Source organism: Culex pipiens, chromosome 2, assembly GCF_016801865.2.
Source record: "Culex pipiens pallens isolate TS chromosome 2, TS_CPP_V2, whole genome shotgun sequence".
Taxonomy (NCBI): domain Eukaryota; kingdom Metazoa; phylum Arthropoda; class Insecta; order Diptera; family Culicidae; genus Culex; species Culex pipiens.
The window spans coordinates 193,700,396-193,715,196 of NC_068938.1; the positions used below are offsets into that span (position 1 = coordinate 193,700,396).

Sequence of the window (14,801 nt, forward strand, 5' to 3'; positions counted from 1 at the left end):
CAAAAGGGCGTTTACCTCGCCCCGGGGCGGTATCAGCGGGGGCGTGTACTTCTGGTAGTACACCTGGTTCCAGTCGATGCCGGCGAAGAACGGGTGCGCCTTCACCTCGTCCGCCCTGTGGGTAGAGGGAAGAGAATACGTTAAGAGTCAACAAGTTAGAAGGGCTTTATAGGATAGAAGACCAGGCGCCTCCATGGATTTATACTAAGAAAGTGAGATTCAATGGAGACGCATGATTTTTTTTAGAATATTGCCATGTTCTTTATATTATGGAACGTTAAATTAAATCAACATATAAAAAAGTGTACACAAAAAATCCCTATTCCCAATTATTTTAAACGATTGCATTCTCTCTTTAATCGTGTTTTTCACATATATTCTGATAAGAGAATAGAGAAGAGATAAGAGAATTAACGCACAGATTAAGCATACTGGAAGAAAGTTTCAAGGTTGCCATTCTCTAGAACTCAGATTAGCGTTATTCAAATTCAGCGGCTTAGAGACGTAGATTAGCAGAACGTCTTTAAGCAAGGGTCTTTGGTCCAAATTGCCATTTTGCATCATTGGTGCCTCAATACAAGTCTTCATACATATGAGACATTCTCTACGAAATCGATATTTTTTTTAGTTTGAATTTTTGTATTCTTTAATCCGGCTGAAACTTTTTTGGTGCCTTCGGTATGCCCAAAGAAGCCATTTTGCATCATTAGTTTGTCCATAAAATTTTCCATACAAATTTGGCAGCTGTCCTTACAAAAATGATGTATGATAATTCAAAAATCTGTATCTTTTGAAGGATTTTTTTGATCGATTTGGTGTCTTCGGAAAAGTTGTAGGTTTGGATAAGGACTGCACTGAATAAAAAAATGATACAAGGTAAAAATAAATTTGGTGATTTTTTATTTCACTTTTTGTGAATAAAACTTGATTTGCAAAAAAAAACACTATTTTAATTTTTTTTTGTGTTTTGTTTTAGGGGACATAAAATGCCAACTTTTCAGAAATTTCCAGGTTGTGCAAAAAATCTTTGACCAAGTTATAAATTTTTGAATCAATACTGATTAAAAAAAAATCGAATCGCAAAAATTTTTCAACTTCATGTTTCGATTTAAAATCAAATTTGCAATCAAAAAGTACTTTACTGAAATTTTGATAATGTGCACTGTTTTCAAGTTAAAGCCATTTTTAGGTAACTGTTTTGAAAATAGTCGCAGTTTTTCATTTTTTAAATTAGTACACATGTTTGCCCACATTTGAAAAAAATATTTTTGAAAAACTGAGAAAATTCACTGTTATTTGCTTTTTTGATCTTTGTTGATACGACCCTTAGTTGCTGAGATATTGCCATGCAAAGGTTAAAAAACAGGAATCGTGAAATTTTCCGATCTTTTAGTGTTTTTTTGCAAATCAAGTTTTAGTGACAAAAAGTAAAATTAAAAATCACCAATTTTTTTTACCGTGTATCATTGTTTTCCAGTGTAGTCCATATCCATACCTACATTTTGATTTTTGAATTTTCACATATCATTTTTAAAAAATACAAAAAAAAAATCTAATGACCGAAATCTCAGAGAATTGCTCAGCTATTTTGTGATTCACCCATTCAAGTCTCCATTCAATTTTGGCTGCTGTCCATACAAAAATGGTACGTACATATTCAAACAGCTGTAACTTTTGAGTGAATTTTCTGATCAATTTGGTGTCTTCGGCAAAGTTGTAGGTTTTGTTGAGGACTATTGAGAAAAAAATAGGTACACGGAAAAAAAATTGCCGATTTTTTTATAAATTTTTTTTTCACAAAAACTCAATACCTCAAAATACGTATTTTTTTGATTTTTGAGATTTTTTTATATGTTTCAGGGGACAAAAACCCGCAATTTTGGAGCTATAGAGAACAATGGACAAAAAATCTGCCGCAGAGTTATAAATTTTTAATAAATAGTGATTTTCGGAAAAAAAAATTTTGCAAAAACAAATTTTGACCTAATTTTTTTTAATGTAATATTGAATTTGCAATCGAAAATGACTTTACAGATTTTTTGATAAAGGGCTTCGCTTTCAAGATAAAGCCTCCGAAGGTTTGATTTTAGCGAAATATTTAGAGTTTTTCGATTTTGTTTATTGTTTTAATCAAGACTTGGGTAATTCTCCGCCAACTAACACAGCAGTTGCCTCGACCCCTCTTCGATTTGCCTGAAACTTTGTCCGGAGGGGTAACTTTTGTCTCTGATCACGAATCCGAGGTCCGTTTTTTATATCTTATTTTGAACATGCTAAAAAAGAGGTGTTTTACAATAATTTGCAGCCTGAAACGGTGATGAGATAGAAATTTGGTGCCAATGGAACTTTTATGTAAAATTGGACGCCCGATTTGATTCCGAAAAAAAAACGTATTTTTCATATAAAAAAACACCAACAAATTATTAAACACTCTTCCATTTTCCGTTACTCGACTGTAAACATTTTAGGAACATGTCATTTAAGGGAAATTTAAAGTACTTTTCGAATCTACATTGACCCAGAAGGGTAATTTTTTCATTTAGAACAAAATTTTTCATTTTAAAATTTCGCGTTTTTTCTAACTTTGCAGGGTTATTTTTTAGAGTATAACAATGTTCTACAAAGTTGTAGAGCAGACAATTACAAAAATTTTGATGTATAAAGATAAGGGGTTTGCTCAAAAGCATCACGAGTTATCGCGATTTTACGAAAAAAAGTTTTGTAAAATTTGGTCGTCATCGATCATGGCCGTTCATGGCCACCCGCGACAGACACGGACGACGAAACAAAGAGAAACGCAAAAAGTAACATTTTCAAAACTTTTTTTCGTAAAATCGCGATAACTCGTGATGCTTTTGAGCAAACCCCTTATCTTTATACATCAAAATTTTTGTAATTGTCTTTTGTAATTTTTGTAATTGTCTGCTCTACAACTTTCTTGAACATTGTTACACTCTAAAAAATAACCCTGCAAAGTTAGAAAAAAACACGAAATTTTAAAATGAAAAAAAATGTTCTAAATGAAAAAATGACCCTTCTGATTCGAGATTCGAAAAGTACATTAAATTTCCCATTAAATGACATGTTTCAAAATTTTTTACAGTCGAGTAACGGAAAATGGCGGAGTTTTGAAAACTTTTTTAGTGTTTCTTTTCGATGAAAAATACGGTTTTTCGGAATTCTGCGTACGCCATCAAATCGGACGTACAATTTTACATAAAAGTCTCTTTGACACCAAATTTCTATCACATCACCGTTTCAGGCTGCAAATTATTGAAAAACACGTCTTTTTTAGCATGTTCAAAAAGGGAAGGAGTCGTACCGTCCCTCCGTCACGAGATATCAAAAAACGGACCTCGGATTCGTGATCAGGGACAAAAGTTACTCCTTAGGAAAAAGTTTCACGCAAATCGAAGAGGGGCGGGGCAACGTTTTCCGATTTCGTGTGAGTTGGTAGAGAATTGCCCAAATACGAACTTAAATTGTTCTATTTTTAAAAACATGTTTCAAGAGACATAAAAAACATCTTTTCTGACAGAATTTTTGCCACTAATTTATATGGAAGAAAAATTGCCTTTCGAATTCCTTAAAAATAATCTTTATTTTAAAATGTGAAATCAAAGGAGAATGGGCGGATTTGGCCTAAGGATGTACACGAACGGGACCAACTTTTTTCGAAAGACCTCGCCGAGACAAAAAAAGTCTTTAGACAAACTCTTTAAACCCCGGGGTTCAAAAGTTACAAGCTGTTAAAGTTTGAGCATTTTGGGTAAAAATGTATAAAAAATCGTAGCTTAGCTATTTCTGAAATCACTCATAAACAGCAAAAAAAGTAGTAATCCAGCTGCGTGTAAAAGGCCTAGGTGTAAAATAAATTTTGCATTATTTTATGTAATTCCATGTAAAATTACACTCTGAAATATGTAGCCCATCAGTATGGGAAACCTACTTGACCAAAATGTCAAGCTGATATATGAGCAATTCCATGCCAAATAGGGAATCGGTTGTACCCGACCCTCTTCGATTTCAATGAAACTTTGTAGACATGTTATCCTACGCTTATATAAGCCATTTTTGTGTATATGGAGCCAGTTCCACTCGATAATGACATTTGAGAAGGGCGTAAGTGTTTTAAATGTTTTTGTAATTCGGAATTTAAAAATTTCTGTATCTCGAAGCCGTTGCATCGTATCAAAAAGTGGTCAAAGACAAACTTGTAGGAAATTTGACGGGCTTTCCGATAAAAATACACTGAAAGAAAAAAACACTCTTTTTTTACGAGATTTTTCGATTTTTAAGTTTAAAAGTCGAATTTAAGGGGGAGCCCACGATTTTTTTTCGTTCAAAATTTTTGTGAAGATAGCCTAAGATGTTACAAAAAGACTCAAGAAAAATGCAGGATGGAGCAACTTACCTAAAAAAATACAAAAATCATTTACTGAAACTGTTTTTTTGAAAAATGCTCTAAACGTCAAAATTTTCACAAACCGATAGTGGGAATCGATTCTCCGGACAATTTTACATAAAAGTCTCCATATTGACTACTGTCCTAAGTCCAATCCTTGTGAAGTTACAGCGATTTTAAAAATAAAAATGTTGAAAAAATAGGTTTTTCGATGGTTTTTTGCAATTTCTATATGACCGACTTCATTTTTCAGTCTCGAAAATATTTTTACCGGAAAGCTCGTCCAATTTCCCATAAGTTTGTCTTTGACCACATTTCAATTGGATGTATGGGCTTACAGATATAAGCTCATTACATTGCTCATAACTGAAAACATCATATTTTTTCAGTGTAGTTTAGTAACCTGGATAGTAAATTAGCTTAAATCATCAAAAAAATGAGTTATTTTGAAAAGTGGTCAAAGACAATCTTATGGTAAATTGGACGAGCTTTTCGGTAAAAATATTTTCGAGACTGAAAAATCAAGTCTGTCACATAGAAATTGCAAAAAACCATCGAAAAACCTATTTTTTCAACATTTTTATTTTTAAAACCGCTGTAACTTCACAAGGATTGGACTTAGGACAGTAGTCAATATGGAGACTTTTATGTAAAATTGTCCGGAGAATCGATTCAAACTATCGGTTTGTGAAAATTTTGACGTTTAGAGCACTTTTCAAAAAAACAGTTTCAGTAAATGATTTTTGTATTTTTTTAGGTGAGTTGCTCCATCCTGCATTTTTCTTGAGTCTTTTTGTAACATCTTAGGCTATCTTCACAAAAATTTTGAACGAAAAAAAATCGTGGGCTCCCCCATAAATTTGACTTTTAAACTTAAAAATCGAAAAATCTCGTAAAAGTAGAGTGTTTTTTTCTTTCAGTGTATTTTTATCGGAAAGCCCGTCAAATTTCCTACAAGTTTGTCTTTGACCACTTTTTGATACGATGCAACGGCTTCGAGATACAGAAATTTTTAAATTCCGAATTACAAAAACATTTAAAACACTTACGCCCTTCTCAAATGTCATTATCGAGTGGAACTGGCTCCATATACACAAAAATGGCTTATATAAGCGTAGGATAACATGTCTACAAAGTTTCATTGAAATCGGAGAGGGTCGAGAAAAAAGTTCCTGAAAAATTCCTGTTTTGGGCTGGAATTGCTCATATGCGTTTATCCTTTCCATTCTTCATCGGTCTGATGGCCGAGCGGGCTAAGGCGCCAGTCCTTACTGTTGGTGCTAGGTTTTTTTTTTGATTTATTATAGAGATTTTACACCATTGTGCATTCATCTCTTCAAGGTGGATAGTAGAAGAGGAAAGTTTACAAAGTTTTAGATCACTTGTCTGGCTATATTTCAATAATTGATACCATGCCTTTTTTCTAACGATTTCTGTCTTAGTTTCAAATATTTACGGGCAAATTTGGATCTTAAATTATCAAGTTCTTCACTTTTTTCTTCGTCCTCTTCCTTCGAGGATTTAACCGTTAACTTATAACACTTATTTAAATAATATTTTGCTTGTATGGCATCTTCATCTTCTTTATCTGTTGTTTCTTCTTCAGCCATCTCTCTTCGTTTTGTTCTTAAGTCGTAATCCGCGTCCAAATATGCTTGTAAGCGCTTCCGGGATTTGCGAGTGTGCTTAGAAAGCACGGTCTCGAATCCATCGTTAGATTCTTCGGCAATTTCACTTGTTTGCATTGCATTTTGGTCTGGTTTACTGTTGTTGCTTTTTCTGCTGCTGCTGCTGCTTGGCTCCGGTTCAATCGGTTGTGTAGTGCTTTTTTGGTTCACCTTTTTACTTGAATCCGCACATTTTTTGTTCTTTGCTTTGAGTTTGCAAAGCGATTTTTTGCCTATAATCGTCACTGTTGCAGCAGCATTGTTTACAGTGATTGATTTCGGCGTTGGCTGTTTCAACAACATCCGCAGGGTCCGAACTCCATTTGGGATTCCTGGGAAGAAGTTAATCCAGCGGTCGTTGGTGATGGTCAAAATTTCGCCGTATTTACTCATCACTTTGGCTACGTCATCATTGCTTATGCCTAAGGGTAGGTCAAGCACACTTCCGTAGCGTTGTTGTCCAGGTAAATCGGGATTTTGCAACCCTGATATACCAGAGGTTTGTCGATGATGGACGAGGCCATTGCTGAGTCGGCGAACTGCAGCACGGCTATTCTTCTTCTATTGCATAATTGCAATGCTCGCAAGTTTTCTTGGTTTATTTGAAGGTCTGCGAGAAGTTTTTTTACAAGCTTTGGGCTTGGTTGATTTTGGAGTTGACAAAAATCCAGAACCACACTGTTTTTGTCTACACAGAAAAAAATAATGTAAATTTGGAAGCTTTAATTTTGGAAGGTTGAATATTACCTCTTTTATGATGTAATATTACCTCAATTTAGACTGAAAAAGTGACATTACAACAGAAAAGTGTTAAAATTACACATTTCCAGATGTAAAATTACACCTTTTTTTTTGACATAAAAGATGTACCCCTTCCCAGATGTAATATTACCATGATTTTTTTTTTCTGTGTACGGTGCACATTTTGAAAAAGCGGCGACGCGCACACAAACTGCGGACTGGTGTAGGTTTGAATCCCATCGGTTGCAACTTTTTTTTGTGTGTTAACAAGAATTGAACATACAGCGTGTAATATTAAGTGTCTTTTTTGACGAAGGTGATGTGCATGCTTTTGCATGCGATTTTACCATCGGATTTTTTGCTGTGTAAAATCTCTATTCTCTATTTCATTACGGATTTCGATTATCTTGACTTCATTCAACGCGTATCAGCAAAAACTGTGAGTTCTGATATGTTTTAGCATGATTGATCATGACATCTCTTGTTTCTATCCGTTTGAACCGTTTGTGCAAGAGGCTTACCATAGACACAAGTCGTTACTTCAAGATTTTGAAACCGGAGGATGACCCAGGACATTTCAAAACATTAATAAAGTATTCTACCATACTCACTGAAGCTATACACATATATGCGGGTATGATAGGTGGTCACCGACCTCTTGCTTCACAGAAAAAAAATCATGGTAATATTACATCTGGGAGAGGGTACATCTTTTATTTCAGAAAAAAATGAGTAATTTGACCTCTGGAAATGTGTAATTTTACCACTTTTCTGTTGTAATGTCATTTTTTCAGTCTAAACTGAGGTAAAATTACATTATAAAAGGGGTAATATTCAACCTTCCAAAATTAAAGCTTCAAAATTTACACAATTTTTTACTGTGTTGTTACGCCGGTAGACTCACCGGTCTTAACTCCAAGGAGTTCTCGAACTACTCAGAACATTCCAATACGTTGTTACAACATTGCATTGTAGCCTTCTTACTCACTGAAGCAGTCGAGTTAGGATTGTCTCAAATTGCCTTTCTTTCAGTGAAAAAAAAAAAAAGGATTTCTATTGAAATATATTGTTATATTTTTATGTGGATTCTTGAAATTGCATCAAACTGCACTTAAAAACGATTACTTCATTCACGTTTGATTCTTTCAATAAGCTCCTCCATGGATTCTCCAGTTTCCTTGCACCTCGCGTATTCTTCCAAATAAACATTTTTTACCCTAGCTTCATTCTTGAGAAAATTGAGCCAGCCACAGTTCAATGGATTTTTGACGACACTCAATAACTCCATATTGGGAAATGGCTCGAGCACTGACTGGGCAATCGCCAGTTGGTTACCGTTCAGATGAAGTTGCTTCAATTTTGGCGCTGACCAGTCGGCGAAGGACACGTTGCGCAGCAGGTTGCCGCTTAAGAAAAAGTGGTACAGTTCTGGCAACACTGTCGGATGGGTGGGGGAGGAACTAAGCCGGGCGATTCTGTTGTAAGCTAGGGACATCTTCCTAAGTTTGGTTAGTCCGTTGAAATCTTCCGCGTTGACTGATTCGATTTGGTTGTGCTCGATGCTGAAGTATTCCAGATTTTTTAGAACGTTGAGATGTGCTGGCAGTGCCGTAAGGTTGTTCGTATCGAGAAAAAGCGTATCCGTGCGATAATCGAGGCTTGGATCGATCGTTAGGGACGTTAGGTTACTTTCGGTGAGTCTGAAATGCTTGAACTGGGGCGTCATGTCAGCCACTTTGCAGAAGCCCCAGATGAAATCAAATTGATCTGCATTTTTCAACTGATTGAGCATCGCCGCCGTCAAATTGTTGACTTTAGGTTTTATCAGATATAATTTCTTAAGATTTGGGAAGTTAATCTTGCTGGCATCGCTCTCACTTTCAATTTCGGTAAAGTACAAGGTTTTTTCGATCTCCTCATCAGCTGCAAGCGTCACTACGAACAAGCTGGAAATGAGAGCAGAATTTCGTTTGAAATTTATCCAGCACATTTTAAAGAATAAACAAATTTCACAATTTATTAAACTTACCATATCAAAAAAGCTAAAGCTTTCATTGCGACAGCATCCGGGAGCAAACTTTATTTTTAAACGTGAACTCTTGCTTGAACCACAATTTCGACTGACGAACCAACTGAGCATACGGATGCTTTATAAACAGGTTAGTCCTGCTTTGATAGATTACACAATCTTCTAAATGCACAGTGATTCAAATGTTCACTTAACGGTGCACTTCAACCAGAGCTTTTGCACCAAGAATTTTGTTACAGATATTTTGGTATCTTCAAAACTACGGGAACTATCGATATACTTTTTTTATTCATCTCCTAATGTACTGTGTACAAAACAATTTTGTAATAAGAAGACAACAACTTTTTTGGTTGCTAAGCACCTCATTTTGCAGTAAACCCTCACTTGAACGATGCTACATGCTTTGTGAGCTCTTTTTCGGTGAATACTGGAAACCCTGGCTAAGAAAAAAGTTGGCAAAAGCAGAACCGCGAATTAAAATGATCATTCAAGCAATCATTAAACATAATCTTTACTTGAAAAGAGACAAAACAACTTGAAGTATCATGTTACTCAAGTAAGGCCGTTGCAAATATTTTTAATTTTACCCGAAAAAAATAGAGGGGTATTTTTAGTCATTTGCGTAATCTCTTTTGCAAAAAGCTCTTTTGAACGGCTCTTTCGCTCTTTTTCAAATATAGATGAAAAGGATATTTTTTAAGAATGATGTGATTTTTAAAGCTATTTCACATTGGAATTATATAAATTATTTAAAAAAAAATAAAAACGAGAAGATGCCCTTTAAAATCAGAGGTCTTGGCGATCTCTATGAAAAAAATTTCTACTTGAACCTAAACGTTTTAATGAATGAATGGCATCCAAACTTAAATCTAGGACTTTGGAGAAATTTCTATTAATTTTAAAATGGCGTTTATTTCTGCCAACATTGAACTAATGATGATATTTTATTTAGAGAAAATATTCTGTAAACTTTTTTCTACATTCTGATTTGACCGATAGAGTCTATATACGCTGAAGTTTATTCAGGCAAAAGGATTTATTTTTTTCCTAAATCTCTAAGCTATTTAGTAGATTTTTAATAATAATTTACAAGTTAAGCAATTTGAAAATGCTTAAATTTGTATTCGGGTAATACTTTAATGTACGATAAATAAAATTAAAAGATTCCTCATTTTGTTTTAAAAATTCTTATACTTTTGAAAAAAAAAAAAAACAGTAGGAAACGGAAAATATAAGCTTGAAAACTATTAAGTGGAATTCAAATATTGACATCAATGCTATTGAGAGTCTTTCAATATATATTGATGAGAAAGTTGCTATAGAGCAATTCCAGCTCAAATCAGGAATTTTTCTGGTACTTTTGTACCCGACCCTCTCCGATTTCAAAGACACTTTTTAGACAGCCTTTTTTGTGTATATGGAGCCAATTGTACTGAAAAAAATACACTGAAAGAAAAATACACGCCACTTCCATGAGATTTTTCAATTTTTAAGTTTAAAAGTTAAATTTGAAGGTGATGTCACGATTTTTTTTCGTTCAAAATTTTTGAAGAAATAGCCTAAAATGTTACAAAAAGACTCACAAAAAATGCAGAATGGTATGTCTCTCCTGAAAAAATACAAAAATCATTCACTAAAACTGTTTTTTTTTTTTGAAAAGTGGTCTAAACGTCAAAATTTTCAAAAACCGATAGTGGGAATCGATTCCCAAGACAATTTTACATAAAAGTCTCCATATTGACCATTGACCTATGTCCAAACTTCTACTGTGGTAGTGGTAGAATGAAGTGGGTGTGAGAACGAAGAGCAAATAATCTGCAAATTTAAGCTGTTTTTTTGCCGTATTATCAACGGGTAGTGATCGCGATCGTAAGTTGCCGTGCGTAGCACCTGGGACGACGTTATCTATTTGATCCACCCACTGTGAAAGCCCAAAATCGTGAAAAAAGAAACGCATATTGTGTTTAGAATAATACCACTTCATCGTCGTCGATCACGTGCGATCAGTTATCGTTTTTCGATCACTACCATCATCTTCGATCAACTGTGGTCACGTTGCAGCTACGAAATGTCGGAGAATGATAAGAAACGCAACAAGCCTGATGATACCAATACATCGCCGATCCAAGACATCTCTAATCGCGACCTGGCTAAGCTGATTGCGGAGCAGACCAAAACAACAAAACAACAGTTCAACCAACTAGGAGAAGAACTTCGCAATGAGCTGAAACAAGGACTGATGGGGATCAACCAGGAGCTTAGGGATGTCAGATCTAGCTTGGAGCAGATAAAACTGGATGTTATGGACAACACCGAGGCGATTGCTCGCACTGAGCGATCCAGCGACCTGATCGTCAGCGGAGTGCCGTACACCCGTGAAGAAGACCTGTACAGCTATTTTCGGCATTGGTGTCTGGCCTTGGGATACACTCAGCACTCAGTTCCTTCCGTGGATATTCGACGCCTCACCAGAGTACCTCTGAACGATGGCAACAACTGTTTGATTCTGCTGCAGTTTGCCATCCCTAATCAGAAAAACGATTTCTACAGCAAATATTTACGCTCGCATTCGCTCACTCTGAGGCAAGTCGGGTTTCAAACGGACAGTCGAGTTTACGTCAATGAAAGCTTGACTCCGTCTGCGAGGAAAATCAAGGCCAAAGCTATGGAACTGAAGAAGGAGGGAAAACTGGCCAGTGTGTTCTCCCGGAGTGGTGTGATCCATGTGAAAGCCGCTTCTTCCGACCAGAGTCTCCAGATCAAAACAACAGAAGATCTGCAACGGTTCCAACGTCAATTACCCCTTTCCAAATAGTTTTTCTTTTCCTTCATCTTCCATTCCTTTTATTCCTTTCCAATCTCCTCTCCTGAAAGTTAAAACAAGCTAGACCTTTCCATTCAAGTTATTCTCGTCCTTCCAATCCTATCCTTTTTTTCCTTTGACTCCCCTCCTGAAAGTTATGCTGTTCGAGAAGAAGGAGTTGTATGTTGCTGTGCCGCTGTGGATGCCTGCTGCTGGTGTTGCTGTGATGTTGCTGTGGCCAAATCGCTGTCGTCGCCGAAGTCGAAGATGATACAAGTATTTCTCTTATTATTATTGTTATTCCAAAATCATTTGTAGATGAATGCGCTTTTGTTTGAAGTATTTGTGGTTAAAGTACAGATCGTGAAGGTTGTAGTAATTTTTTGTTTTTCTCTAAACAACTTTAAAATGCTCTTAAATCATGTTTTCTTAATTCCTATCTGTTTTCTGTTCGATGTCGGTTGATGATTCAAGAAGCAATAACTCTAACACTTTGAGTATTCCAGGTATTGTGATGAAATCTGCTCTCATTCACAACAAACTTTCTGTATGCTGTATGAATAGCCAAAGTATATGTGCTCGAAAATTAACTAAATTGGATGAACTTCGCAATATTGCATACATTTCCAAAGTCGACGTCATGTGTGTTTGTGAGTCATGGTTGAAAATGGAAATACCAAACGACGTACTTGAAATTGATGGTTATAAAATTATAAGATGTGATCGTAAAGGAAGAATTGGAGGTGGTATCTTGTTATATGTTAAAAACTTTTTAAATTGTAAAGTCATCATATCATCACATGATATTGATGCACCAACTGAATTTATTTTCGTCGAAGTTTCTGTAAATCATGAAAATTTACTCATGGGATTTATCTACAATACTCCAAATTCCGATTGTTCTCAGTTGATGATCGATTTGCTTTCCCGTAGTAATTTACAGCATGAACACATGATCATCATGGGCGATTTCAATACCAATCTTCTTGACCTGAACTCTTCTAATACAAGACGTTTTTTAAAGTGTTTACAAAGTTTGTCTCTGAAACCTGTTGGAGAAATTCCCACACATTTTCACAGAACAGGAGCATCTTTGATAGATCTTCTATTAACTAACAAAAAAGAATTTATTTTGCGTTTTAACCAAGTGTCTGTACCGTTTATGTCCAATCATGATTTAATTTTTGCGTCTGTTGATGTTGATGTATCGAATGTTAATGAAAATATTTGTTTTCGTGATTATGGTCACATGAATTCGTCTCTGCTTTTAACAATGTTTGATCAGATCGACTGGAATTATTTTTTTAGCATTGACAATCCAGATATCTTAGTAGATTTTTTCAATACAAACATTAAAAATTTGTATGATAACTGCGTTCCATTACGGAATTTTATCCAAAAACCTCATAATAAACCTTGGTTTAATGCAAACTTGTCTAAAGTAATTGTTGATAGAGATTTAGCTTTTTCTAAATGGAAACAATTTAAACATGATAATGACCTCACGCTTTATAAAAGGCTTAGAAATAAGGCAACAAATATGATAAACAATGCCAAGAAAAATTATTTCAGCACAATGTTTGCTCAAAATTTGAACTCGAAAGAATTATGGAATAAACTCAATGCTATTGGATTTAAGAAAAAAAAATAAAAACGAAAAAAACAACCTAAATGCTGTATCTTCACAAGGATTGGACATAGGACAGTGGTCAATATGGAGACTTGTATGTAAAATTGTCTGGGGAATCAATTCCCACTGTCGGTTTTTGAAAATTTTGACGTTAAGACCACTTTTTAAAAAACAGTTTTAGTGAATGATTTTTGTATTTTTTCAGGAGAGACATACCATCCTGCCTTTTTCGTGAGTCTTTTTGTAACATTTTAGGCTATTTCCTCAAAAATTTTGAACGAAAAACAATTGTGACATCACCTTCAAATTTAACTTTTTAACTTAAAAATTGAAAAATCTCATGGAAGTAGCATGTATTTTTCTTTCAGTGTATTTTTTTTTCAGAAAGCCCGTCCAATTTCCTACAAATTTGTTTTTGATCACTTTTGATACGATGCAACGGCTTCGAGATACAGTAATTTTTAAAATATAAAATACAAAAATATTTAAATAACTTACGCCCTTCTCAAATGTTATTTTCGAGTACAATTGGTTCCATATACACAAAAAAGGCTTATATAGGCCTAGGATAACATGTCTAAAAAGTTTCTTTGAAATCGGAGAGGGTCGGGTACAAAAGTACCAGAAAAAATCCTGATTTGAGCTGGAACTGCTCTATAGACTCCCCAATGGAATGGATTCAGCTCTGAAAATGTCGGGAAATAGCTCCTCATTACCAGGCCGTTTTTATCCTAAAGTACTTGAAAAGTACACTAAGGGACAATGTTGGGATTATTTTTTTATTAGTATTGAAATATTTGAAAATATTTTTTCAATTCTTAAAAACAAATTTAACACTACAATTTGTTGGAAATTCAATAAATTATTTTTATAACATGTTCAAAAATTATTCCATTTTGGAACGGTTCTTTCAAAAGACTGGAGTTTAAAAAAGAACCGCGGTTCTTTTTTTGTGAGCCATGGTTCGTTTGCTTTTTTCAATGACCGGCTCTTTGAGCGGCTCGCTCTTTTTTTGCCCACCTCTACAATAAAATAACGAAGGGAGTAAAGATCATCACAATTGTATTTTGTTTTTCCTAATAAAAAGTTATTTGAAGAATGGTAAATTTTTAAGATTGTAAAATCACTTCCCGACCTACAAATTTAGTATACTTTTATAGCACTTTTTATGAACAGCCCAAAAAAATTATGAGAACGCTTGTAAAGAGAACCCAATGATGCAAAATGGTTTACTTTGTCAAAATCAATCGATAGACAAAATTTCGTACATGGTAAAATTACAAAATTTAAAATTGTGAAAAAATATTGTGAAAGACTACACAGAAAAAAATCAATTCCCGTAATCGTGAATTAAGTTCACGAATGTGAGATCCACGAAGGAATTTATTCATGAGTATGGTGCATTTGCACCATAAACGTGAATATATTCCTTCGTGGTTCTCATAATCGTGAACTGACTTCACGGTTTCGAGAATTGATTTTTTTCTGTGTAGAGACTTGCTTATCAAGTGTTTTAATGGTTAATC

General features: G+C 34.8%; 1 protein-coding gene across 7 annotated transcripts in view; it reads right to left on the bottom strand.

Annotated features, from left to right (window-relative positions):
• LOC120415167 (G protein-coupled receptor kinase 1) overlaps nt 1–14,801 on the bottom strand; it is a 265,002-nt gene that overhangs the window by 16,382 nt on the left and 233,819 nt on the right. For all 7 annotated transcript variants that reach the window (XM_039576611.2, XM_039576609.2, XM_039576607.2 and 4 more), the window contains one exon: nt 16–115. In XM_039576611.2, the coding sequence (XP_039432545.1) occupies nt 16–115 (100 nt within the window). The remainder of the gene's footprint in view (nt 1–15; nt 116–14,801) is intronic.